This window comes from Mobula birostris, chromosome 23 (genome assembly GCF_030028105.1).
Source record: "Mobula birostris isolate sMobBir1 chromosome 23, sMobBir1.hap1, whole genome shotgun sequence".
Taxonomy (NCBI): Eukaryota; Metazoa; Chordata; class Chondrichthyes; order Myliobatiformes; family Myliobatidae; genus Mobula; species Mobula birostris.
In genome coordinates, this window is record NC_092392.1 from 5,576,201 (window position 1) to 5,603,822 (window position 27,622).

General features: G+C 44.6%; 1 protein-coding gene across 4 annotated transcripts in view; it reads left to right on the forward strand.

Moving 5' to 3' along the window:
* The first annotated feature begins 5,709 nt into the window (after window positions 1-5,709).
* LOC140186682 (carboxypeptidase A1-like) overlaps window positions 5,710-27,622 on the forward strand; it is a 64,132-nt gene continuing 42,219 nt past the window's right edge. For 2 of the 4 annotated variants that reach the window (XM_072241145.1, XM_072241147.1), the window contains exons 1-5: window positions 5,710-6,025; window positions 14,799-14,869; window positions 23,201-23,282; window positions 25,932-26,066; window positions 27,382-27,525. In XM_072241145.1, coding sequence (XP_072097246.1) covers window positions 5,867-6,025; window positions 14,799-14,869; window positions 23,201-23,282; window positions 25,932-26,066; window positions 27,382-27,525 — 591 coding nt within the window. In that variant the 5' untranslated portion in view covers window positions 5,710-5,866. Of the gene's footprint in view, window positions 6,026-6,059; window positions 6,247-14,476; window positions 14,561-14,798; window positions 14,870-23,200; window positions 23,283-25,931; window positions 26,067-27,381; window positions 27,526-27,622 lie in introns of those variants that run through there. The other 2 variants (XM_072241146.1, XM_072241149.1) reach the window with 2 other exon arrangements.

Here is a 27,622-nt window from a genome sequence, read left to right on the forward strand (position 1 = left end):
TTGAAGTGGACGGGCTGCAGCAGCGGAAGACCACGGACATACACCCAGTGGCCAGCTTATTAGGCACAGGAAGTACCTAGCTAATAAAGTGGCTACTGAGTGTCCCTGCATGCAGCAAGATCTTCATAACATTAAAGCATGGGCTGGTAAGTGCAAGTGACTTTTGTGCCACAAAAATGATAGGTAATAACCATCTCCAACAAGAACAATCTAACCACCTACCCTTAAAAGTGCTGAGTCCCCCTCCATTAACCTCATGTTATTTTCCTTGACCAGAATCTCAGATGGACCAGCCACCTAAATACTGGCTGCAATATAGCAGGTGAGAAACTGGGTAGACTGCAGCGTCTTACCTACTGCAAAGCCCTTCCAGTGTCTACAGGGCATAGCTCAGAAGTACCTTGTTACTTGGTATTGAGCTCTTTTCTTTGAACGTTGAAAGCTATTGTCACTATGTAGTGCAAGAAAAGTTGATCAGCTTGCAGCAGGCCATCTTGTCAGAGCCATTCCTTCTCTTTTTACCCCATGTCTCCTTCTCTTTCACATGTCCATTTTGCCATTTATGTACATCTGGGAGACAGGAGGCCTGTCTCCCTTGTTTGGCAGGGAGACAGGCGACGAGGCAGCAGCGTGGCCTCGGTTGCAGTTAGAAATAAGCCTCAAGTAGTGGGCTTGCCTGCTGTTAGAGTCCAGGTGAGGAGGTGCCAGAGGCTGCGTAGCAACCATGGCGTCTATGCCCGACTGGGAAATGGCCTCTCCTGTCAGTGCTGCCCTTCAACGTTCAACCTGTGGAATGACAGGCTGGATTGCCCTGGAGAGCTACCATCAGTTTGCATGTGGCTCAGAACCTTGGATCATACATGTGTTTTCTTGCAGAACAATGTGTGCTTTTTCTCTCTCGCTATTTTGAATGTATGTTATGTACCTTGGCCCCAGAGGAATACTGTCTCATTTAACTGTATCCATGTATGGTTTGAAAGATAAAGTTGATTTGATTTGATTTTTTTTAAACAGTAGCAGATTAACCACCACTTCTTTGTAATGTGAATGGAAGCCAGATCAACTGGGGAAATCACAAGGACGAGGTGCACCCTCCACATGGATAGCACCAGAATCCAGAATTAAATTCCGGTTTTTGGAAGCGTGAGGCACACACAGCCACTGAGCTGCCCGCTTGCCTTGTTATCAGTAACATGCTGAAGCTGAACACCAGAGTTTAGAGTAATCCCGTGGCTGCGATAATAACCCGGGTTCAATTCCACCTGTGTCTGTAAGGAGTTTGTGTGTTATTATCGTGCCTGCGTGGGTTTCCTCTGGGTACTCCAGTTTCCTCCCACTCTCCAAGGAAGTAGGGGTTGGTAGGTGAGTTGTTGAACTGGGTGGTGTGAGCTCGTTGGTCCAAAAGGACGTGTTACCATGCTGTACCACGACAAGAGCAGCAGGAACATGGGAACACTACTAATCGCGTGCCACAGATCACTCTTATTTGGAAATATATTGCTGTCCCTTCAACTTTGCTAGGTACAAACACTGGAACTCACTATGCAACAGCAATGTGAGAGTTCCTTCATCTTCAGCAGAACAAGAAGTGGCTCACTTCCACTTTCTGACCTGGGCAATTAATGCTGGTCTGAACAGAAACTAAACAGAGAAGACAGCCCTTGCATCTCGTAACCAGAAGAGATTCTGCAGATACTGGTATTCCTGAGTGACACAAACAGACACTAGATGCTGGAGGAACTCAGCAGGTCAGGCCACATCTATGAAGAGGAATAAAAAGTCAATCCTTTGGGCTGAGAACCTGATGGTTCACAACCTGAGATGTTGACTCTTTATTCCTCTCCACAGACACTGTCTGAACTGCTGAGTTCCTCCAGCATTGTGTGCGTGTTACTCTTGCATCTCACAGATCTCCCACAGTTTAGAGGCAGGCAAGTTGTTTCCACTGGTAGATGAGTTTAGAACTAGAGGACACAGCGTCAATATTCAGGGGAGTAGATTTAGGACGGAGATGAGGAGGAACTGCTTTTCCTAGGGAATGGTGAATCTGTGGAATGCTCTGTCCAATGAAGCAGTGGAGGCTACCTCAGTAAATATATTTAAGACATGGTTGGATAGATTTTTGCATAGTAGGGGAATTAAGGGTTATGGGGAAAAGGCAGGTAGGTGGAGATGAGTCCATGGCCAGATCAGCCATGACCTTATTGAATGGAGGAGCAGGCTCGACAGGCCCGATGGTCCCCTCTTGCTCCTATTTCTTATGTTCTTATGTTAATCTGCACAGAATTAAAGATTCAAAGGTTCATTTATTATCAAAGTATACAACTCTTAAATTCTTCTATTCTCCAGGTAGCCATGAAACCAAGAAAGAAAAGAAAGGCGACACCATCATCAACCCCCAAATTCCACCTCCCCACAAAAAAGAACAAAACCAGAACAAGTACATCAACCCCCCAAATCCCTCTTCCCCACAAAGAAAATAAACAAAACCAATCAGGGACATTGACCTGCAAATCCATCCTCCCACACAAAAAAATGAACAAAATAGATCAGGAACATCGATCCGCTCCCCGCAACCCCCCCCCCCCCAAAACCTTCCTCCCTGCACCAAAAAACAAACAAAACCAATCTGGCACATTGACTCCCAAATCTCCCTCCCTGCACAAAAAAAAACGAGAAGATAGGGTGAAAAGACACAGAATATAAAAACTGTAAGACTGAAGAAAAGGTTCTATAGTCTAAAGTCCAAATCAAAAGCACAGGAAAAACCTGTACAACATTGTCCGGGCTCAGTAGCAGGCTCTCCCCACTCCGGTACAGAGCAACCAATCAAAAGGCAAGCAGCTGGCGCTCACTCCCTGCACTTCCTTCGATACAGTACTTCAATCTCCCTTGTCGCTATAATTGGTGAACAATGGGAGCTTTAGTTGGCAAAATGGAGACAAGCAATGCCTTCCACCCTGTCCTGCAGCCTGCCCGCTACAAGGTCCGCGTACACAGCCTCTGCCTCCTCTTGGAGACTGCAGAGTGCTGAAGCACCCAACATACCCCAAACAGCAAAATGCAGGCTCCGACAGTTACAGAGTCACGTTCGAGGCAAGACACAAATGTAACAGATGTGTAAAAGATAGTCTCATGATCTATCCAGAAAATGTCAACCAAAGGAGCGTTTTATGCAGGCGCCATCTACTATCAACTAGATCTTCAATATTTTCATGAACATCTATTGAAATGAATGAAAATGGCAATTAACAAACCTTCTTCAACCTTCAACACACACAAAATGCAGGAGAAGCTCACCAGGTCAGGCAGAATCTATGGAAATGAATAAACAGCTGAAGTTTCAGAAAGGAAAATCTCCACATTTACAAAGAAATCAGGATATCCTGATAAAGAGTCTCGGCTCAGAACATCAACTGTTTATTCCTCTGCCTAGATACTGCCTGACTTATTGAGCTCCTCCAGAACTTTGTGGATTTCCAGCATTTGCAGATTCACGTGTTCCTGACCTGTCACTTTCTCTGCCACCAAAATCTGCTCTTTATGACAGGTATCTGTGTAGGTTTCAGTCACTGCAGAGGCGGAAGACAGTTTGTTGTGATCTTCCTGTTCACGGAGGAATCCTTTCAAATATTTGGATAAAATTATAAACACTTCCTTGTTTTTTTTTGCGCAGGTTCAGATAGTTGTCAATAAGGATTTATATTCAAGCTTCCTGTATTAGCTGTCATGTACTGTATGTTGATTTGAGCTCTTACTAGTGGTCACTTCCTAAAGAGGATATATTGTTGATAAGATAAAGGAAGGTAGGTTGCAATAAAGAAACATAGAAAATCTACCTCACAATACAGGCCCTTTAGCCCACAATGCTGTGCCCAACATGTACTTACTTTAGAAATTACCTAGGGTTACCCATAGCCCTGTATCTTTCTAAGCTCCATGTACCTATCCAGAAGTCTCTTAAAAGATCCTACTCTATCCACCTCCACCACCATCGCTGGCAGCCTATTCCGTGCAATCACCACTCCCTGCGTAAAAAACTTACTCCTGACATCTCCTCTGTACCTACTCCCAAGCACCTTAAAACTGTGCCCTCTCATGATAGCCATTTCAGCCCAAGGAAAAAGCCTCTGACTATCCACACGATCAATGCCTCTCATTATCTTATACACCTCTCTCATCCCACGATTCATGAAGGCCAATGCACCGTATGCCTTCTTAACCAGAGTCAACCTGCACAGCAGCTTTTGAGCGTCTTATGGACTCAGACCCCAAGATCCTCCACACTGCCAAGAGTCTTACCATTAATACTATATTCTGCCATCATATTTGACCTACCGAAATGAACCACCTCACACTTATCTGGGTTGAACTCCATCTGCCACTTCTCAGCCCAGTTTTGCATCCTGTCGATGTCCCGCTGTAACCTCTGACAGCCCTCCACACTATACAGAACACCCCCAACCTTTGTGTCATCAGCAAATTTACTACCCCATTCCTCCACTTCTTCATAGAACATAGAATAGTACAGCATAGTACAGGCCCTTCGGCCCACAATGTTGTGCTGACCCTCAAACCCTGCCTCCCATATAACCCCCCACCTTAAATTCCTCATATACCTGTCTAGTAGTCTCTTAAATTTCACTAGTGTATCTGCCTCCACCACTGACTCAGGCAGTGCATTCCACACACCAACCACTCTCTGAGTAAAAAACCTTCCTCTAATATCCCCCTTGAACTTCCCACCCCTTACCTTAAAGCCATGTCCTCTTGTATTGAGCAGTGGTGCCCTTCATCCAGATCATTTATAAAAATCATGAAGAGATCCCCAAGGTCACCAGCCTCCATGCAGAATATGACCCGTCTACAACCAGAACAAGACCAGATGTCCTTGTGGTCCATTTCTGAACTAAATCTTTTTTCTTATCCAACTGTATATCCCAGGTGATCTAATTCATCAAAAGCCAAGTTGCCAGACAGATAAACCAAAATAGATCTAAATATTCTTGTTGATTTTGACAATACTGAAATCTAAAGAAAAATATTCACACTAATTTCTAATTTGTTTGGAGCTGTAAAGACCAAGTGATGGGCAAACATGTGGTGGCATAAATGACCAGGGAAAGGAACTGTTTATAGAAATGAAGGTAATGATTCAGAGCCAGACTTAGAATGAAATATTAACTTGTTGGTGCATATTTATCATCTGAAGAAATATTAAAGCAGTTGTAGATCTAAAAATAATATTTCAGATATCAGTGGCATTTGTTAGTCCTGGGGAAAATTCCCATATAAACCTTGAGTAACAATCTTTTGAAGGGCTATTGCCAGCTCAGAACATCTAACATCTGTACTGTACTTGGTTTCTTCTGGCAGCTCATTTCATTCCACTGTCTGGGTGAAAAGGTTGCCCTCGCGTTCCTGTTAAATCTCTCCTTTCTCACCTTAACTTATACCCACTAGTTCTTGATTCCCCTACTCTGGGGAAAAGACTGAGATAGTTCACATAGAAGAGTTGAGCCGAAGGGTCTTATTTCTATGCTTTAGAACGCCAGTCTTATCCAATGGTGGACATGTACGACGGGTGCTTCTATTTCTAATGTTCTGGCGTTCTTTGGAATGTCTGCGATTTCGTGCTTTCAGTTGTCCTCAGGTCTGACCGTATGAGGAATTCTGCGCATAGTTTCCCCCTGCTGCGAGCGACATGCTGTGAGCATTCACAAGAGTGTTTAATGTCGGCCGAGGGAGAACTTAGGACGGAATGTTTAAAACCTTCACCTATCAGAGCTACAGCTTTTAAGAAATTTTGCGCTGAATTAACGCAATTCTTGCGGCCGTCATGCAATCGTAATGTTAGTAATTCTGTATGGGAAAATGTAAAGAGCAAGTGTGCTGCACATCGCGGCATCCGCCCTCGCCTAGGGATTTGGCAAGACAGCCGAGAAGTGACACAATCAATCCTGCCGCAAGGCTCTCGCTAACGGCGAGATCTTCCTGCTGCTCCGGTCCTTGGAATTCGTTCAGCGTAAGCCTGAAAACGCCACTTAAATGAAGCGAGTTAAACAAGTTCGGGGTTGGAAAACATGTATCACACACAAAATACTCTGCAGATGCTGGGGTCAAAGCAACACTCACAACACGCTGGAGGAACTCAGCACTCTGTGGAACGGAATGGAGAGTCGACGCTTCGGGCCAAGGCCCTTCATCAGGCCTTTTCTATGTTTTTAGGAGTTTGGTGAGGGCGATGTGAGTGAAGTTTTGGTGGGGGTGGGGGTGTTGACTGATCTTCTGTGGCGATGAGGGTGGGGGAGGTACATGATTACCGTACTCATCCGTGGGGCTGGAACTGTTGTCCCATTCACCTTCAGCTTGTCTCCTGGGGAAGTGAAGCCAGGAAGGTGGCTATGGGAAATTACACAAACGGAGGGGGTGGGGGGAGAAGGAGGGGGAAGGCATTGAGTGAAGGTGAAGAAGACTTATTAGGACAAGGAGGACCATTTAGGCCAAAAGGCCCATTCATTGCTGCTAGATTTTGTCTATTTGGAAGGTGGCCATGGCTGGGAAGGCCAGCATTTCTTGATCATTCATAGTTGCCCTCTATACGTGATAGGGGTGTACAAGATGACAAGAGGCGCAGAGCAGTGGAGAGCTATTGCTGTGGAAAGCAGCCAGTGAGTGAGTGGAGCTTTGAGGCTTTGACTCCAGAGGTTTTGGCAGTTGATCTGTGCAGTCAAGATTTGAATAGCTCAGACTCAGCAGAAAGCAGTTGATTGGGCAATCGAGGTCAGGTGACCAAGCACTTTGAAAAGCTCAAACAGATAAACAGAGGGATAGCTCAAGCGAAGCAGCCAGTGAGTGAGTGGGCCAGTGAAGGAGTGGAGCTTTGAGGCTTTGACGAGAAGAGGCAGAGGACAAGCTTGCTCGCAGTTAGTCTTTACAGTGCCTCCTGAGATGGTGATGTGCCTCTCATGTGAGATGTGGCAGTCTTGGGGGAACTCCCCTCTCCCGCAGAGTCACATCTGCCAGAAGTGCATATGGCTGGGTGATCTGGAAGACCGTGTAAGGAATCTGGAGCAGCAGCTGGATGACCTTCGACTCATAAGGGAGAATGAGGCAGTCATAGATGAGAGCTACAGGGAGGTAGTCACACCTAGGCTGTCGGAAGCAGGTCATTGGATGACAGTCAGAGGGGGGAAAGCGAAGGTGAGCAGACAGGTAGTGCAGAGCACCCCTGTAGCCATTCCCCTGAATAATAAGTTTACTGTCCTGGATACTGTTGGCGGGGACGACTGACCAGGTGTGAGCCACGGTGCCAGGGCCTCCGGCACTGAGTCTGACCCTGTGGTGCAGAAGGGTGGAACGGAGAAGAGGAGAGCTGTTGTCATTGGAGACTCTATAGTCAGGGGAGCAGACAGGAGATTTTGTGGACTTGAGAAGGACACCCGCATGGTTTGTTGCCTCCCGGGTGCCAGGGTCCGGGATGTCTCTGACCGGGTGCACGACATCCTGGTACGAGAGGGAAAGCAACCAGAAGTCGTGATACATGTTGGGACCAGCGACATAGGCAGAAAGAGGGATGAGGTCCTGAACTGTGAGTTTCAGGAACTAGGCAGAAAGCTGAAGAACAGGACCCCAAGGGTGGCATTCTCAGGATTGCTGCCAGTGCTACGTGACAGAGATGGTAAGAATTGGAGGAGATGGCAGTGGAATGCATGGCTGAGGAGTTGGTGCAGGGGACAGGGTTTTAGACTTTTGGATCATTGGGATCTCTTCTGGGGAAGGTGGGACCTGTACAGATTGGATGGGTTGCACCTGAACTCGAGGGGGAGCAATATCCTTGCAGGTAGGTTTGCTAGCATGGTTCGGGAGGGTTTAAACTAATTTGCAAGGGGGATGAGACCCAGAGCGATAGAGCAGTCAAAGAAGTGCATGGAGTAAAGCCAGATCTAACATACAGAGAGGCTTTGAGGAAAGAGAAGCAGAATAAATGGTGTAAAGACAGTAAGGTAGAAGGGCTGAAGTGTGTTTACCTTAATGCAAGAAGCATCAGGAACAAAGGTGATGAACTGAGAGCTTGGATACATACATGGAATTATGATGTGGTGGCCATTACAGAGACTTGGCTGGCACCAGGGCAGGAATGGATTCTCAATATTCCTGGATTTCAGTGCTTTAAAAGGGATACAGAGGGCAGAAAAAGGGGAGGAGGGGTGGCATTACTGGTCAGGGATACTATTACAGCTACAGAAAAGGTGGGTAATGTAGCAGGATCCTCTTTTGAATCAGTATGGGTGGAAGTCAGGAACAGGAAGGGAGCAGTTACTCTATTGGGGGTATTCTATAGGCCCCCTCGTAGCAGCAGAGATACAGAGGAGGAGATTGGGAGGCAGATTTTTGAAAGGTGCTAAAATAACAAGGTTGTTATCATGGGTGACTTTAACTTCCCTAATATTGATTGGCACCTGATTAGTTCCAAGGGTTTAGATGGGGCAGAGTTTGTTAAGTGTGTCCAGGATGGATTCCTGTCACAGTATGTGGACAGGCCAACTAGGGGGAATGCCATACTAGGTCTAGTACTAGGTAATGAACCGGGTCAGGTCACAGATCTCTCAGTGGATGAGCATCTGGGGGACAGTGACCACCACTCCCTGGCCTTTAGCATTATCATGGAAAAGGATAGAATCAGAGAGGACAGGAAAATTTTTAATTGGGGAAGGATAGATTATGAGGCTATAAGGCTAGAACTTGCGGGTGTGAATTGGGATGATGTTTTTGCAGGGAAATGTACCATGGACATGTGGTCGATGTTTAGAGATGTCTTGCGGGATGTAAGGGATAAATTTGTCCCGGTGAGGAAGATAAAGAATGGTAGGGTGAAGGAACCATGGGTGTCAATTGAGGTGGAAAACCTAGTCAGGTGGAAGAAGGCAGCATACATGACATTTAGGAAGCAGGGATCAGATGGGTCTATTGAGGAATACAGAGAAGCAAGACAGGAGCTTAAGAAGGGGCTGAGAAGAGCAAGAAGGGGGCATGAGAAGGCCTTGGCGAGTAGGGTAAAGGAAAACCCCAAGGCATTCTTCAATTATGTGAAGAAAAAAAGGGTGACAGGAGTGAAGGTAGGACCGATTAGAGATAAAGGTGGGAAGATGTGCCTGGAGGCTGTGGAAATGAGCGAGGTCCTCAATGAATACTTCTCTTCGGTATTCACCAATGAGAGGGAACTTGATGGTGGTGAGGACAATATGAGTGAGGTTGATGTTCTGGAGCATGTTGATATTAAGAGAGAGGAGGTGTTGGAGTTGTTAAAATATATTAGGACAGATAAATCCCCAGGGCCTGATGGAATATTCCCCAGGCTGCTCCACGAGGCGAGGGAAGAGATTGCTGAGCCTCTGGCTAGGATCTTTATGTCCTCGTTGTCCACGAGAATGGTACTGGAGGATTGAAGGGAGGCGAATATTGTCCCCTTGTTCAAAAAAGGTAGTAGGGATAGTCCGGGTAATTATAGACCAGTGAGCCTTACGTCTGTGGTGGGAAAGCTGTTGGAAAAGATTCTTGGAGATAGGATCTATGGGCATTTAGAGAATCATGGTCTGATCAGGGACAGTCAGCATAGCTTTGTGAAGGGCAGATCATGTCTACCAAGCCTGATAGAGTTCTTTGAGGAGGTGACCAGGCATATAGATGAGGGTAGTGCAGTGGATGTGATCTATATGGATTTTAGTAAGGCATTTGACAAGGTTCCACAGGGTAGACTTATTCAGAAAGTCAGAAGGCATGGGATCCAGGGAAGTTTGGCCAGGTGGATTCAGAATTGGCTTGCCTGCAGAAGGCAGAGGGTGGTGCTGGAGGGAGTACATTCAGATTGGAGGATTGTGACTAGTGGTGTCCCACAAGGATCTGTTGTGGGACCTCTACTTTTCGTGATTTTTATTAACCACCTGGATGTGGGGATAGAAGGGTGGGTTGGCAAGTTTGCAGATGACACAAGGGTTGGTGGTGTTGTAGATAGTGTAGAGGATTGTCGAAGATTGCAGAGAGACATTGATAGGATGCAGAAGTGGGCTGAGAAGTGGCAGATGGAGTTCAACCTGGAGAAGTGTGAGGTGGTACACTTTGGAAGGACAAACTCCAAGGCAGAGTACAAAGTAAATGGCAGGATACTTGGTAGTGTGGAGGAGCAGAGGGATCTGGGGGTACATGTCCACAGATCCCTGAAAGTTGCCTCACAAGTGGATAGGGTAGTTAAGAAAGCTTATGGGGTGTTAGCTTTCATAAGTCGAGGGATAGAGTTTAAGAGTCGCGATGTAATGATGCAGTTCTATAAAACTCTGATGAGGCCACACTTGGAGTACTGTGTCCAGTTCTGGTCGCCTCACTGTAAGAAGGATGTGGAAGCATTGGAAAGGGTACAGAGGAGATTTACCAGGATGCTGCCTGGTTTAGAGAGTATGGATTATGATCAGGGATTAAGGGAGCTAGGGCTTTACTCTTTGGAGAGAAGAAGGATGAGAGGAGAGATAACAGAGGAATACAAGATATTAAGAGGAATATATAGAGTGGATAGCCAGCGTCTCTTCCCCAGGGCACCACTGCTCAATACAAGAGGACATGGCTTTCAGGTAAGGGGTGGGAAATTCAAGGGGGATATTAGAGGAAGGTTTTTCACTCAGAGAGTGGTTGGTGCGTGGAATGCACTGCCTGAGTCAGTGGTGGAAGCAGATACACTAGTGAAGTTTAAGAGACTACTAGACAGGTATATGGAGGAATTTAAGGTGGGGGCTTATATGGGAGGCAGGATTTGAGGGTTGGCACAACATTGTGGGCCGAAGGGCCTGTACTGTGCTGTACTATTCTATGTTTTTCGCTGGACTGCAGTGGAGGAAGTGCGCGACCAGGGATGGTGCTAGAAGAAGATACAGCAGGCACATTTAAGAAACTCTTAGATAGGCACGTGGATGGAAGAAAAATGGATGGCTTTGGGGCTGTGGTGTTCTGTATTCTATGTTCAGGAAGCTCACGGTGAACCAAGTTTGTGAATTGCAGCAATCCTCGGGAGCATTGTTTCAGGGTGCCCTTGGGAAAGATTTCCACGAGGTAGAGCCAGCTTTAGTGAAAGAGTGTAGATCCTGGTCTAGTGTGTGGCTTGACGATAGGCTGTTCCCACGTGTTTGTTCTTATTCTTCTTGTCGGGAAAGGTCTCACTTTAGGAGGAGCTTTCAGGTAAGCTTGTGTGAGTCACTGTAGTTGCGACTGAGTGGTACTGCAGCCATTATGCACGGGCAATGGAGGAAATAGATAAGGAGGGAGGTGGATTGGATACCAATAAAATAGGATACTTTGTCTTCCACAGTGGCCAACTGCACCCATCCAGGCAAGCAGAGTATTTCTTCATACTCTTCGCATGTTTCTGAGATGCTGGAAGGGCTTGGTGCGTCAGGCAATGAGTCTCCCATTCCAGGATACCCAGCCTTTCACCTGCTCTTGTATGTACAATACTTGCGTAGCTGGTTCAGTTCAGATCCTGGTCAATAGTAAACTCAGGGTGTAGATACTGGAGGACTTAGCATTGGTGAATACTGAATATCAAGGGTGGGCAGTTAGATTCTCTATTGTAGGAGATGCCATTGCCTGGCTATTCACACTTTTCAGCCCATGCCCAACTGAGACTAGATTTTGTTAAATGAACCTGTGGGCTGATTGGTTTGCTGGGGAATGGGGTTGATTGTATAATCAACCGCAAATGTACAAGCTTCTCATGTGTCATTGAACCCACCCTGGCAAACAGAGGGTTAAACTGAAGCACTAAGTCACTCCCGTTTGCACTTCTGTTGCAGATTCATTGATGCAATACTCCTTAGTCCTGTCTCTGAGGAACAGCAGGGTGAGAATTGTTTTCCGGACTGTTTTCAGGTCTGGACCTATTGCATGCTCTAGAGTCCTGAAACCAAGCCAAGAACATTCAGAAATCTGGAAGCCAGGGGGAAACGTCTTCTTCCACAGCTCAGCTCATCAAAGTTTAAGGAAGAAGTTTTACGAGTTCTCTGTTTTTGGCCGTGGTCATTTGCTAGGCCAGATCAGTGCCAACAAAATCCCTTGTGGAACAGCTTAAATTTGTACTGTCCTTAGAGCAGCCACTTCTCACAGGGCCAAGAGCTGGAACTCTTACTAACATCGGTTAATCTGCTTTTTATTTTATCAGGACTTGCATTTGTGCTCTTCTTTAGGATGTATCGCCAGAGTGTTGACAAGCAAAATTTAACACTGAGACAATTAACAAGATAGTGACTAAAGTTCAAATTCAAAGTCAAATTCATGTCATTTCCAGTACACAAGTGTACGGGAGAGTGAAATAATTGCTACTCCCAGTCTGATTCAGCACAAAAAAACTCAATTAGGTTAGTGGGTGGCAGTGTTGATCAGCCTTACAGGTTGTCCAAGTGACTAAGATCTTAAATTTTGAGGAGTATTTTAGGGGAGAAGAGAGGTTTATTAGAAGAATTCCAGAGCTTAGATCCAAACTAAAAATGGGGGCTGCCTAAGAGTGCAGAATTAGTGTCCAGGGGTTGGGGAGTGCACAGAGATTTTGTAAAGCTGCAGCAGGCTATGGAAGGATTTGAATCAAGGATAAGAATTATTAAATTGATATAATTGTACTGTGGGGCCTTTGGAAGCTCACCAAGCATAGGAGTGAGGTGTGAATGGTTTTGACTTGAAGTAGGACACAGATAGAGTTTCATTTGAGCTGCAGATAAAGAAAGATATGAGATTGATTTGAAGAACGTTAGAATGGTTGAATGCGGAGGTGAGAGAGGCACTGATAAATACTTCATCAGCAGGTGACAGGCAGCAGCAGTGTTTGGCAGGGAAATTCAGTGAACTGTTACTGGAGAAGCTATCAGGCCAGCAGCTTAGCTCAGGATGAAATATTACTTTGAGCTCCAGTTTGTAGGAAATAGGCTTAAATAAGCATGTTGTTAAATAGCATTAGGAAGAGATGTGTGAGCTCTCTGCGTCAACAAGTAAATTACAGTGAATCTTGGTGGGCACTGTTGAGCGAAGGAGTATATTTGCCTTTTATTTGCAGTCTGCCTCAATTACAGGGTGAGTCCCAGTCAAGTGAAGGACACATGCCCAAATGGTAATGATTGGTCTTCCACTTGTCACTGAGTTTTAATATGTTTGTTTGGACAAGGGGCATGATCTGAGGTAATACTGGTCTTGAAATCTCTGTTGAAACCCCAGCGCAAACTCCACTACAATTGAAGAAGCCTAAAAGAAAGTTCAAGTTTAACTATCATTCAGCCGTGTGCATGCACTTACTGTGGGTTACGCTGGCTGGCATTTAGGGCAGCAATGAAGGTCCTCTATCTCTGTCTGTCCTTGGCCAGAGCAATTGTAGACTTGGTCTAGGCAGTGTCCAGGGCTTTCTTCATCACGCTGGTAGCTTCCTCTCAGTTTTCACTACGGTCAGTCATGCAGGTCCCAGGTGGAGACTCTTGAATACCTTTGCACTCAGATGTAGAAGGATTCTTCATTGCTGTCTCCGTAACAGGTTTGTTTTGCCACTCAGGTTTGTTAGCCCTGAGCTGAACCCCCAGACACAGAAGACTGGTTGACCACTCTTAGTCTGACCTCTACCCTTTGTTCTGTTTGGCATGGGTGACCCTACCAAGAGCCAAAGCTTAAAGCCCTGACTCCAGCCAATTCAGCTCTTCAGATCATTGAAGCACACGAGTCTCCAAACCACGACAACCATACAGGAATACCTATCAGTGCAGCCAAGTGAAAAAGCACAGTACCAACAGTCATACACAGCACGTATACGATAGCAGTAAACGTATAAAAAAATACCGCCAAATCCCTAAGTGATGGAGCCTGAATGTTGTTGGCAGGAACGAACCGCCAGCAGTCTGCAAATGCACACACACAATCCAGCTTGTCCTCCACCAAGCGAAAGTTGGAGGGCAGCACGGGCCACACCACACCACACCGGTTCCGGCTTCTCTGCTCCTGGCAGCTGTAATAGGTGACACTGCGGAATGACGCCTAGACCGTGCTACAGCCGAGGTCACCCAGCTTCCCGACTGTTGGTCTCACCAATAAACTAGTGAACTGGACTTGCAGTATTCACTGTCCAACAGGTATTTGCAATCGCAAGAAGAACGTCCAAGACAATTTTTCGCTGTAGACTGCACCGATTCCAGTGGCTTTCTGTAGCAGGTAGCGACACATCCGCACCAAGTCCAGCTCCTCTGCTAACAAGCAGCTTGCTGACGGGGTAGACCTGCAGTGCGAGAAGTTCTTAATGTCCAGCAATGTCTTGCGATTGTAAAAAAGATGTATTTTTTTTTTAAGTCAAGAATCTCGGCCCGAAACATTGACTGTACTCTTTTCCATAGATGCTGCCTGGCCTGCTGAGTTCCTCCAGCATTTTGTGTGTGTTGCTTTGGATTTCCAACATCTGCAGGTTTTCTCTTGTTTCAAAAACACCTTTGGTGAGCCCCGGAGAGGCCGCTGCTGTTCAGCATGCCAGCATCTTCCCGCCACCACCCAGGTCTCATTCTATATAAAGCACCTGTAGAGTAATGCTGTTTACTTTTTAACTTGTATCGTACTTGCACCTTATTATTTGTTAACTTATTTGTGGTAATATCACTTTAAGGGAGTAATAAAAGGAAAGCTATGTTAATGATGATAGCATCCATGTTACAAACTGTCTTAATGGTAGGTTACTAAGAAGAAATATATGGAAAGGTTTAGTGACACCACTGTCATGTTCTTCGTTCCCTCAGACAATGAAAGCTCCCTGGCTCTTCCTCAACATCGCCCTTGTGGCCGCGCGCGAGCAGGTAACTTACAACGGGTGAGTAACCTCCTTCAGTCGTGGAGTTTTCCTGAGCTAATTGTTGGTGGCCAAGTCACTCATTGTACCCAATTCTCTTTCTTGTCGAGCTTGCTTGCAGGAATTACTTCCCAGACCTTTTCTCTTCAGAAATACATTGATTAACCAGAGCTTACTTATGAAACTCCATTGACATTAAGTATGACATTACAGTTGATAAAGCAAGAAGATAGTAGTCTTTGAAAGTTCATGTCTGGTGAGAGCCTGAGTCAGATAGTAGTAGTCGTAGTAGTAGTCATACTTTATTGATCCTGGAGGAAATTGGTTTTCGTTACAGTTGCACCATAAATAATAAATAGTAATAGAACCATAAATAGTTAAATAGTAATATGTAAATTATGCCAGTAAATTATGAAATAAGTCCAGGACCAGCCTATTGGCTCAAGGTGTCTGACCCTCCAAGGGAGGATTTGTAAAGTTTGATGGCCACAGGCAGGAATGACTTCCTATGACACTCTGTGCTGCATCTCGGTGGAATGAGTCTCTGGCTGAATGTACTCCTGTGCCCACCCAGAACATTATGTAGTGGATGGGAGACATTGACCAAGATGACCAAGAAATAAAATGAAATAAAGATAAACTGAGAGTAACTCGTGCTTTGTTCTGCTTCACACATGCACATGACTGTGTGACCAAGTACAGTTCCGGTGACTTCTTCAGATTTGCCAGTGACACCGCTGTTGAGCAAATCATCTACGGCCATGAGTCAGTTCACCAGATTGAGACGGGACCACAATGCAACCTCTCTCTCAATGTCCAATGATTGCTGTGTTCAAGAAGGGGAGGGAAGGTGGATGCACACCAGTCTGCACTGGGGGATTAGTGGTGGAGAGAGTCTGCAGCTTTCAGTTCCTGGGCGCAGTACATAGATGGAATCACAAGGAAAGTCTTTCTTAGGAGATTAAGGACATGTGGTCATTGAACAATCCAACAAACGTCTACAGAGAGACAGTTTAAAGTATCCTGATTGGTTTTAAAATGTGTTTTTTATCCAGAGAGCTCTGTATGTACTATTGAAATTCATAGTATTTTAAATTAAATGTCATCATCTAATACTTGTTGGACTAAACAGAATCAAATCAGTAGGTCACTGGGAAAGAACTACTCCATATCTAAGACTGAAGATATTCTGCAATTGCTGGAAATCTGGATCAACCCACACAAAATACTGGAGGAACTTAGCTGGTCGGGCAGCGTTTGTGGAGGAAAATGAACAGCTGACATTTTGGACTGAGACCCTGAGGAAGTGTCATCAGTCTTGGCCTGGAATGTCAACTGTTCATTTTCCTTCACAGATACCGCCTGATGTGAGTTGTTCCAGCATGCTGTGCATGTTAATCCACTTCTGTGTTCATATGAATTTTATTTTCTAAGAATTTTGTAATGAATTTTAACTGAAAGATATATACCCGATTCTATTTCACAAACTGTAATAAATCTGCTTCCTCCTATCAATTAAGCTCAAAATAATTTGTTCTCTAAAAAGACAGGTTCTTCAGGGGATAATACTGTAGTTAATGAGAGTCATCTTAGTCAGCAGAATAAACCAGAGCACAGGGCAGGGAGAGGTTTAATCTGTATTTATTTTAATGCAAGGGTAAGGCAGATGAAAGCAGGGCGTGGATTGTCTCTGGGAACTGGAATATCACAGTCCTAACAGAAACATGGCTGACATGTTTCTGTTAGGACTGTGGTAGCTCAGGACACAGATGCTATAGACTTGACAGGGGTGCAGGTAAGAGAGGAGGAGGAATGGCTTTCATGATGAACATAGAACAGTGAAACATAGTACAGGCCCTTCAGCCTGTGATGGTTAAGGCAGGCAACATTTAATGAGCAATTGCTTTATTCAGAGGGTTGTAAATCTGTGGAATTTGTTGCCATGAGTGGCTGTGGAGGCCAAGTCACAGGGTGTTTTTAAGGCAGGGATAGATAGGTTCTTGATTAGCCAGGGCATCAAAGAGTATGGGGAGAAGACAGGGGGGTGGGGATGACTGGAAGAATTGGATCAGCCCATGATTGAATGGTGGAGCCGACTTGACGGGCCAAATGGCCTACTTCTGCTTCTGTATCTTATGGTCGAATCATGAACTGTTTAGCAATCTGAGTGCATAAGAACATTAGAACTGCAGAACATTAGGACTCTGCCCAAAACATCACGGGCACATCCTGCCCCACCATTGGTAATCCCTACAAGAGGCACTGCCTCAGAAAGGGAGCATCTATAATCAGAGACGTCCACCACCTAGTCTCTGCCATAACTTCTCAGCCTGAAGTCCCAAACCACCAGGTACTTCCCTTCAAACATTCTTTTCTCGAACTAACCGGCAAAACCCTAATCACTGCAGTTTAGCAACATGATGACCACTTATCTCACTTTGCATTGAAATGGATTTTGTCTTTTTTAGTTCCAATTGTGTTCTTTCTGGTAAAAATCATGTATAAATTAATTTATGCTTTTTCTTGTGAATGCTGCTTATACGATGGTGTGTGACTATGATGCTGCTGCATGGTTTTCAGTGCACCTTGACAATAAACCTGACTTTGAGAGATACTAAAAGATTGAATGATATTTGATTCCATTTTTTTGTGGGAATAGAGCTCAGTACCCTTCAACAAGTGGAATCAGACATGACTTCGACAGCCCTTTTTCTTCAAAATTCTATAGATTTCAGAATGGTTGTCAAAGATTGGAGGGTAGCAAATATACACTCATGATTTAAGAAAGAAAGAAGAGAGAGCCCACAGAAATATAAAGATTAATTAGTCTGACATTGATAGGAACAGAAGTTCCATTAGGAAAGAAGAGGTAGCAAGGCACTTTGAAGACAATAACAGATTTGAGTAAAGTCAGCTTGGATTTATGCAGGGGAGATCATACTTGATAAATAAAATGCCAGTTGTAACTATCAGAATAGAAATGGGAAACCAAGTTAATGTGGCGTATTTGAACTTTAAAGAGGTTGTTGATATGATGCCGCACAAGGGGCTATTAAACATTGTCAGAGTACATGGGATTGGGTGTAATATAATGGAAAGAATTAAAGGTCAGTTAAAGGACAATAAAGAGTGGGAATCAAGTCAAATTCCAGTTTATTGTTATACGCATATGTGCAGTGAAAAACTTACTTACAGCAGCATTGCCACGGGCACACAGCATCACCATAGACACGTGGCATTGCCATGGGCACATGGCATTACCAGGGGCACACAGCATCGCCATGGGCACATGGCATCAGATATGTGGCATTCACAGGAAAACCATCAACGTAAATTAGACAGAATTTTGATTTTTACAAGAAAGCACAATTAGACAAAAGCAAGTCTGTTTTAGCACAAAGTATTCAAAGCAATCATTTTGTCGCTAAACTGTATTGCTTAGGATTTTGCCAGTTGTTTCAAGGACTGAGTGGTTGAAGTAGCCTTTCTTGAATCTGATGCTATCGGACTTCAGGCTTCTGTATCTTTTGTGTGATGGGAGTTATGAAAAGGTGGTACAGCCCCAGTGATGGGAACCTTTGGTAGAAGCTGTTGCTTTCTTGAGAATAAGCTGGTAATTTGCAGATGGGGAGACTATGGATGCCACAGGGCCCAGATGTTTAGAGTCTATATCAATGATTTGGAAAAGACAACCAAGTGTAATGTGTCTATGTATGGCAATTACTTTAAACTGGGTGGACTGCGGACTATGAGAAGGATGTAGAGAAGCTTTAAGAGAAATGGATGAGGAAATGGTAACTCAAATATGATGTGGATAAATGAGAAGGAAGTCACTTTCATAGAAGAAATAGAAAGGCAGAGTACTTTTTAAATGATGAAAGTGTTGGTGTTTCATAGATGAGGGTGTCCTTGTACACCAAGAAGTAATTCAGGAGGATAGCCACTGATCTCATTGAAACTACAAAACCCATAGAAGGCCTGTGAGGGTAGATGCAGGAATGAGGTTCTCCCTGAGTGTCTGGAACCAGGTGTCACAGTCTCAAAATAAGGACTGGGCATTGAAAACTGCAGTAAGAGATTGTTCACGTCAGGTCACTGAACAATTGGAGTACTCTGTGCTAGAAGGTTGTGGGGCTCATTTACTGAGTATATTCTAGAATAAAAGCTCAGCAGATGACGTAGTAGGTCCTTAGTGCCTACACTACTTTTTATCATTTCTAAGGTATGGATCTCTGATTGAAGCTTGTGTGACCTTCTTCCTTCACCAACCCCACAGGCAGTGGTCATCGAACATGCCCTTTCTCGGGGAGGTGGACTTTCCAATTCTAATCAGATTTACTAAATCCTGCTCTTTCATCATGCTGCATTTTTTTACAGCAAAACAGTCTTTATTACTTGGAATCAGTCCAGGGGGATTGGCAATCCAGGTAAAACAGTTTGATGTTGAAAGCAACGTTCCTGAATTTGTCAAGGACTAGTGCTTGCTAGATTGTTCACTTATTTTCTCCAAGAAAGACAATAATTGTCACCTTGAGCCCAATTATAACATTTGTTATGGAGACCTGACCTTTTCTAACAATACTTTCTCACCCAGGGACTGAGGCTACGTCCACACTAGACTGGATAATTTTGAAAATCACTGACTTTATCTGCTCAGGGGATCTCCCATCCACTGCTACCAACCTTATAGTTCCCACACCCCGCACTTCCCGTTTCTACCTCCTACCCAAGATCCACAAACCTGCCTGTCCTGGCCGACCTATTGTCTCAGCTTGCTCCTGCCCCACCGAACTCATTTCTGCATACCTCGACACTGTTTTATCACCCCTTGTTCAATCCCTTCCGACCTATGTTCGTGACACTTCTCACGCTCTTAAACTTTTCGATGATTTTAAGTTCCCTGGCCCCCACCGCTTTATTTTCACCATGGATGTCCAGTCCTTATATACTTCCATCCCCCATCAGGAAAGTCTCAAAGCTCTACGCTTCTTTTTGGATTCCAGACCTAATCAGTTCCCCTCTACCACCACTCTGCTCCGTCTAGCAGAATTAGTCCTTACTCTTAATAATTTTTCCTTTGGCTCCTCCCACTTCCTCCAAACTAAAGGTGTAGCTATGGGCACCCGTATGGGTCCTAGCTATGCCTGCCTTTTTGTTGGGTTTGTGGAACAATCTATGTTCCGTGCCTATTCTGGTATCTGTCCCCCACTTTTCCTTCGCTACATTGACGACTGCATTGGCGCTGCTTCCTGCACGCATGCAGAACTCGTTGACTTTATTAACTTTGCCTCCAACTTTCACCCTGCCCTCAAGTTTACCTGGTCCATTTCCGACACCTCCCTCCCCTTTCCAGATCTTTCTGTCTCTGTCTCTGTCTCTGGAGACAGCTTATCCACTGATGTCTACTATAAGCCTACTGACCCTCACAGCTATCTGGACTATTCCTCTTCTCACCCTGTCTCTTGCAAAAACGCCATCCCCTTCTCACAATTCCTCCGTCTCCGCCACATCTGCTCTCAGGATGAGGCTTTTCATTCTAGGACGAGGGAGATGTCTTCATTTTTTTAAAGAAAGGGGCTTCCCTTCCTCCACTATCAACTCTGCTCTTAAACGCATCTCCCCCATTTCACGTACGTCTGCTCTCACTCCATCCTCCCGCCACCCCACTAGGAATAGGGTTCCCCTGGTCCTCACCTACCACCCCACCAGCCTCCGGGTCCAACATATTATTCTCCGTAACTTCCGCCACCTCCAGCGGGATCCCACCACTAAGCACATCTTTCCCTCCCCCCCTCCCTCTGCATTCCGCAGGGATCGCTCCCTACACAACTCCCTTGTCCATTCGTCCCCCCCATCCCTCCCCACTGATCTCCCTCCTGGCACTTATCCGTGTAAGCGGAACAAGTGCTAACATGCCCTTACACTTCCTCCCTTAACACCATTCAGGGCCCCAAACAGTCCTTCCAGGTGAGGCAACACTTCACCTGTGAGTCGGCTGGGGTGATATACTGCATCCAGTGCTCCCGATGTGGCCTTTTATATATTGGCGAGACCCGACGCAGACTGGGAGACCGCTTTGCTGAACATCTACGCTCTGTCCGCCAGAGAAAGCAGGATCTCCCAGTGGCCACACATTTTAATTCCACATCCCATTCCCATTCGGACATGTCTATCCACGGCCTCCTCTACTGTAAAGATGAAGCCACACTCAGGTTGGAGGAACAACACCTTATATTCCGTCTGGGTAGCCTCCAACCTGATGGCATGAACATCGACTTCTCTAACTTCCGCTAAGGCCCCACCTCCCCCTCGTACCCCATCTGTTACTTATTTTTATGCACACATTCTTTCTCTCACTCTCCTTTTTCTCCCTCTGTCCCTCTGAATATACCTCTTGCCCATCCTCTGGGTCCCCCCCCCTTGTCTTTCTTCCCAGACCTCCTGTCCCATGACCCTCTCGTATCCCCTTTTGCCTATCACCTGTCCAGCTCTTGGCTCTATCCATCTCCCTCCTGTCTTCTCCTATCATTTTGGATCTCCCCCTCCAACTTTCAAATCTCTTACTCACTCTTCCTTCAGTTAGTCCTGACGAAGGGTCTCGGCCTGAAACGTCGACTGCACCTCTTCCTACAGATGCGCTTGGCCTGCTGCGTTCACCAGCAACTTTGATGTGTGTTGCTTGAATTTCCAGCATCTGCAGAATTCCTGTTGTTTTTTTTTTAATTTTGAAAATGCCGGTTTTGCATAAAAATGACAGGCGTCCACACTAGGTGTTCTTGAAAATATCTCTGTCCACATTAAAACGGATATTTGGGTGAATCTCCTCCTACTGGGCATGCGCAGGACACACAGAAGACAAGCGAAGAGGAAGCAGTATACTTGGTGCGTGTTTGTCCAGTTACAGACTAGAAAAACTTAAAAGGAAATTGCCAGACAAAAGACTTGGTGCATGTTTGTCCAGAAACATTTCCTACAGCCATAGTCTCTTCACCGATGAAAGGGACGACAGCTACAACTAAATGCAATAAGGCTTGTTACTGGGCAAAAGTGAAATTTGCTGTTACCTCGTAAACACGAGGAAATCTGCAGATGCTGGAATTTCAAGCAACACACATAAAAGTTGCTGGTGAACGCAGCAGACCAAGCAGCATCTCTAGGAAGAGGTACAGTCGATGTTTCGACGTTTGAAAGTAAGGGACTTTCAAATCTCTTACTAGCTCTTTTTTCAGTTAGTCCTGACGAAGGGTCTCGGCCCGAAACTTCGACTGTACCACTTCCTAGAGATGCTGCCTGGCCTGCTGTGTTCACCAGCAACTTTTATGTGTGGTGTTTGCTGTTACCTCATTTGTTTGCCTTTACTTTTACCATGCCTTTGTATCATGTTGCTGTATTTAACATGTGCAATAAAATGAGTTACTGGGCAAGAGTGACAATTGCATCTATTGAATGTTTGCACAAGCAATACATTAATATAGCACCTTGTTAAATGTATAAAACATGTCTGCATCAGTGTTATCTTGTATTTCCATACAATGTTACATCAGGCTGTTACACATCTTTTGTCAGATACTATTGTGGTGTTGAAGGTTGCGTTCAAGCAAACAATGAAATGCTGCGCTGCTGCCAACATTTGTTCCGGCATGTCATGACAGTGGTTTTAAAAATAGCCGGTTATCCCGTACACACTACACTGGATATTAGGCGTTGTCAGATTTATTCACTCTGGAGAGTGTTTCTGAAAATCTCCATTTTCGGGGGAAGAAAACACCAATTCAGTGTGGGTGGAAGTTTAAAACAAAGAGAAAAGCTTTGGTTACGGATTTGTCTGGTCTAATGTGGACGTAGCCTTAGGCAGCATTTGGTTAAATGTCATCTTTACTTGTTGATAAGAAAACTTTTAGTTACAGAGGATAAGGAGAGATTACAAGGCATTGTGAACTGCAGTTCCTCCTAAGTAGCTTCAGGCATCAGAGAAAGCCAATGAATTGGCATTGATTGCTGATTCTTAGCTGCCCTGAGAGGGTAATAGTAGCCCATCTTGAACCACTGTTGTATTCACTGACAGGAATCTATCTATAATGCAGAATAAGTACAAGTTGCTTCCACATTTGCTACCTACTGTTTTGTGGAACCTGTTCTAGTCAGTAGCCATTCAGTCACTGGAATGACGTTTCCAGGGGTCATTTTGAAATTACCTTCTTTGAGCTCAAGTAATTTGCTTATCCACAGAAATTGCAAAGTTAAGGGACAAGACCTCCATTTTATAAATTGAGCAGGTTTGATGGACTTACAGAATTTTCTCACTCTTTTTGGTATTATTCAATTCTCCTTAACTAAAACCATGCCTCTCAGTGACCAGGTGCTCCGGATCAGTGTCAACAGTCAGAAGCAGTTTAATCTGGTGAAGTCCCTCGAACAGTTGGAGAATCTAAAGGTAATTGATCCTTTTAGTGTGGTTTTCGTGTCAACAATTGTGACTTTTAAAGTTTAGCTTTATTTGTCACATGCACATCAAAATATCAAATGATACAGTGAAATGCGTCAACAACCAACACAGTCCGAGAATGGTGTTGGGGGCAGCCTGCAGGTGTCACTATGCTTCTAGTGCCAACAAAGCATGCTCACAAATTACTAACCCTAACCCATATGTCTTTTGATTCTGGGAGAAAACCTCAGCATCCAATGGAAACCCACACGGTCACGGGGAGAACATATAAACTTCTTACAGCCACCGACGGGATTAAATCCAGACCGCTAGCACTGTAATGGTGTTATGCTATTGGCTACGCTACCATGCTAATCTGTAATCGCAATCCACAGCTGTAGGAGTGATCCTTGCATCTGTAGGTCTTTGTTTTGCCCAGTCTTCTTTGTTCCAACAACTCATACTTGGGTTAATTAGGTGCCGCCAGAGTGATTTGAGTATCTGAGAAACTGCTGATCTGCTGGGATTTTTATGCACAGCACACTCTGGAGTTTACAAAGAATGGTGCCAAAAGCAAAAAAAACATCCAGCGAGTGCACTTAACAAGATGTTTTCACTCACAGAACAGCCACTCGCGAGCCATCTGGCGGCACAATGACATCAATGCTGGACTCCAGAACGAAGGCTCCTGGGTTCGAATCCAGTCGGGGCTGTTCCCGAGTACGCTTTCCATCCGTGCTGGGTTGAACATAGAACATAGTTGAGTGTCGAGATCGCAACTCGACCTCGTAAAATAAAAGGGAAAAATACTGCAAAATGTCTGTGTGAGGAGTGGCGCGCCACACAGTCTCTCCCTCGCTCTGTACCTTGTAAAAGCCATGAAAAAGACATCGTCCCACCAACATCGCACACGCATGGATGCACGCAGACGCGCATCCACACACGCACACGCCAAAAAAAAAAGAAAGAAAGAACAGCCACTCGCTGGATGTTTTTTTCCTTTTTGGCACCATTCTTTGTAAACTCCGGAGTCTGTTGTGCATAAAAATCCCAAGAGATCAGCAGTTTCTCAGATATTCAAATCACCCTGGGTGGCACCTAATTAAATTAGCTTGTTTATTTTGGCTTTTTTCTTAAAGATGTGCCGGACGTGCTCTGGTACACTCCGGCTAGTACCGCACCACTGCTGTAAAGTTCAAAGTAAATTTATTATCAAAGTACATATATATCAGCATATACAACCCTGAGATTCATTTTCTTGTGGGCATACTCAATAAATCCATAAAATAATAACCACAACAGAATCAATGAAAGACTGCACCAACTTGGGCATTCAGCTAGTGTGCAAATACAAAAAGAAAGAAATAATAAACAAATAAGCAATAAATGTCAAATACCTGAGATGAAGAGTCCTTGAAATTGAGTCCATAGGTTGTGGGAACATTTCAAAGATGGAGCAAGTGAAGTTGAGTGATGTTATCCCTTTTGGTTCAAAAGCCTAATGGTTGAAACTGTTCCTGAAACTGGTGGTGAGAGTCCTGAGGTTCTTGTAAGTTCTTCCTGGTGGCAGCGTGAAAAGAGAGCATGATATGGGTGGTGGGGGTCCCTGATGATGGATGCTGCTTTCCTGTGACAATGCTTCATGTAGATGTGCTCAACAGTGGGAAGGGCTTTACCCGTGATGGACTGGGCCGTATCCACAACTTTTTGTAGGATTTTCCATTCAAGAGCATTGGTGTTTCCATATCAGGCTGTGATGCAGCTGGTCAATCTACTCTCCACCCCACATCTTTAGAAGTTGGTCAACATTTTAGGCCAAATCTTCACAAACATCTAGGGAAGTAGAGGTGCTGCTATGCTTTCTTTGTAATTGCACTTATGTGCAGGTCCCAGGACAGTTCCTGATATCATGGGAGAATCTTTTACATACACTGGAGAAGTCAGGGAGGTTTTGTGTCTACTTTGAGAATGAGACTTTTGGAAATGCAGTCCTGCTGTGTAGTGAGTATACTTAGTAGTATGCCATCTGGGCTTGCTCCTTGTTAACCAATTAAACCCACTTACCTTGAGTAGGTCCCACAGTGCAACCATCCCCCTGTAAGTCCCCCCTGAAAGGATCCAGGCCTCCAATTGAATCAGCTGTCAAAGAGCTGATTTTGAATTTTCTTTTCCAAAGATCTTGAATATTCTAAATCTGGAAAATTAAATACTCTTAAAAAATTAAAAGACATAAAATACTAGAACTATATAATTAAGTACATATTTTCAGTATTTCATTTTTAAATTTTATTAAATGCATGTATATTAATTCAATTAACTTAAAAATTGTAAATGGCCTTTTAGTTACCCTTCTCCCTCCCTGCCGTTCCTCTGAATGTGCTCACGGTTCCCGGGTTTAGCAGGTAAATTTCCAGAATATTCACATTTCTACAGAATATTTTGAATATTATGTGTTCAAGACTCTGAAGTGGGACCTAAATCTATAACCACCTGAGGGGGAGTTTTTGTGAATGTGACAGAAAAGGAAATGGGATTATCACTGTGGTGCAGGATCTATGCTTTATGACTCTTAACTGTGAAAAGTGCCTTGTCAAGCATCTTTTTGCTAAATTGCATATGATTAACAACTCTAAACCTCCCTTTCCACCTTCTTTACAGCTTGATTTCTGGAAAGAGCCCGTGAGAAGCTCCCTCCCCGTTGACCTACGGATTCCTGCAAAACACGTTAACGCAATCAAAATATTTCTGAGGTCTAATGATATTGCATATTCTGTCATGATCAAGAATTTACAGGTAATCTGGAAATAGATCGGTGCTAGTTGTCAGAGATTGGGTGCAGAAAGTGAACTGTTATGTAGAGTTCTTTAACAGGTTCTAATCTTACGACAATAACTAAATTCTGGATTGAATTAATCTGTAAAGTTCAACACTACATGCCTAGGCTACTTGGTCAACAGACAGAATAATGCAACATGTAACAACAGCTTTAACTTATTATAACTGTTTTCACTGAGGTCAATGTATAACTGTTTACCTTTGGTGAGACCTAATTCAGAGCCCTGCAAGCAAGTTTGGTGTGCTAAAGTTAGGATCAATTTCCTTAGAGCATGGAGGTTTAAGGGATATTTAATAATGGCACTCTAAATTAGGGATAAGATTTTTAAAGGATGCATACAAGGACACAACGATAGAAGCAGGAGTAGGCCATCAGGCCGTTCGAGCCTGCCTTGCCGTCGATAATGGTCATGGCTGGTCTAAGCTCTGCTTTTGTGTTGTTCCTCTTTACCCCTCCATTCCTTGATCCATCAAATACTTATCCACCTCCACTTTAAATACATCTAACGATCCAGCTTCCACTGGCTGTCAAGGCAGAGAATTCCAGAGCTTCGCTATCTCCTGTGAGAAGAAATTAAGATAATTGATATTCCCTCATCTTGTAGTTATGATTCCTTCTTCAAGACTCTCCCACCAGTGAGATCAGGAAGAGACTGTTTCTAGTTGGAGGAAGATCATTAACCTCCTGGTCCTCAGTGCTCTAGTTCTTCTCAGAGGATGGTGGTGGAGAGGCTTGGGAGGTTCTGAGATCCTGAGAGCGATGCTGTCTGGACCTTACCTCCTGGTAGGGTCACCCATGGTGATAAGGTCAAGAGGAAAGTTCTAGACAAAGAGTGATCCAATCAAGATCTCAGTGGCGGAGCAGGTGGAAGATGATGACAATGGCAATGGAGGCAGAGGAGAGCAGTCATCTTGCATTCCATGCCATGTACCCTGACCCTGATCTGTAAAGGACCGTGTGGTGGCTGCCTGTGCATTCCCACGTTAAACAAAGTCACACACTGGCATTCTTCATGAAGGGAATAACCCCTTGGAAGAACATTGTACCCACTCGAGTGATCAGACTACAGTGGCCTGGGCATCATTCCACCCTCAACCTCATCCAAAGATCTCTCTGCTGGGTGCCAAAATGCAGTTGATCCAGAATGTTCCGTGATTTACTACATCAGCAACTGGGCAAGCAATTTGTCAAGTGAATAGGAACTTCCCAGATGTGGCATTCATATTAAGTTGATCTTTCCCCAGCCTGATGTTTTCCAACTTTATTTTTCAGTCACTGGTGGACGAAGAGTGCATAGGCGGATTGATTTCTGAGCTGAGACAGAATGGCACCTACACCTTTAACTATCGGTCCTATCACCCGAGACAGAATGGCACCTACACCTTTAACTATCGGTCCTATCATCCGCTGAAAGAGGTGAGGTATTAGCTCGAGTGAATTGTCATTCAACCTTACACCTGTAAACCGCCAAACGAAACAATTTTCCCCCAGACCAAGGTGGACAATACAGATC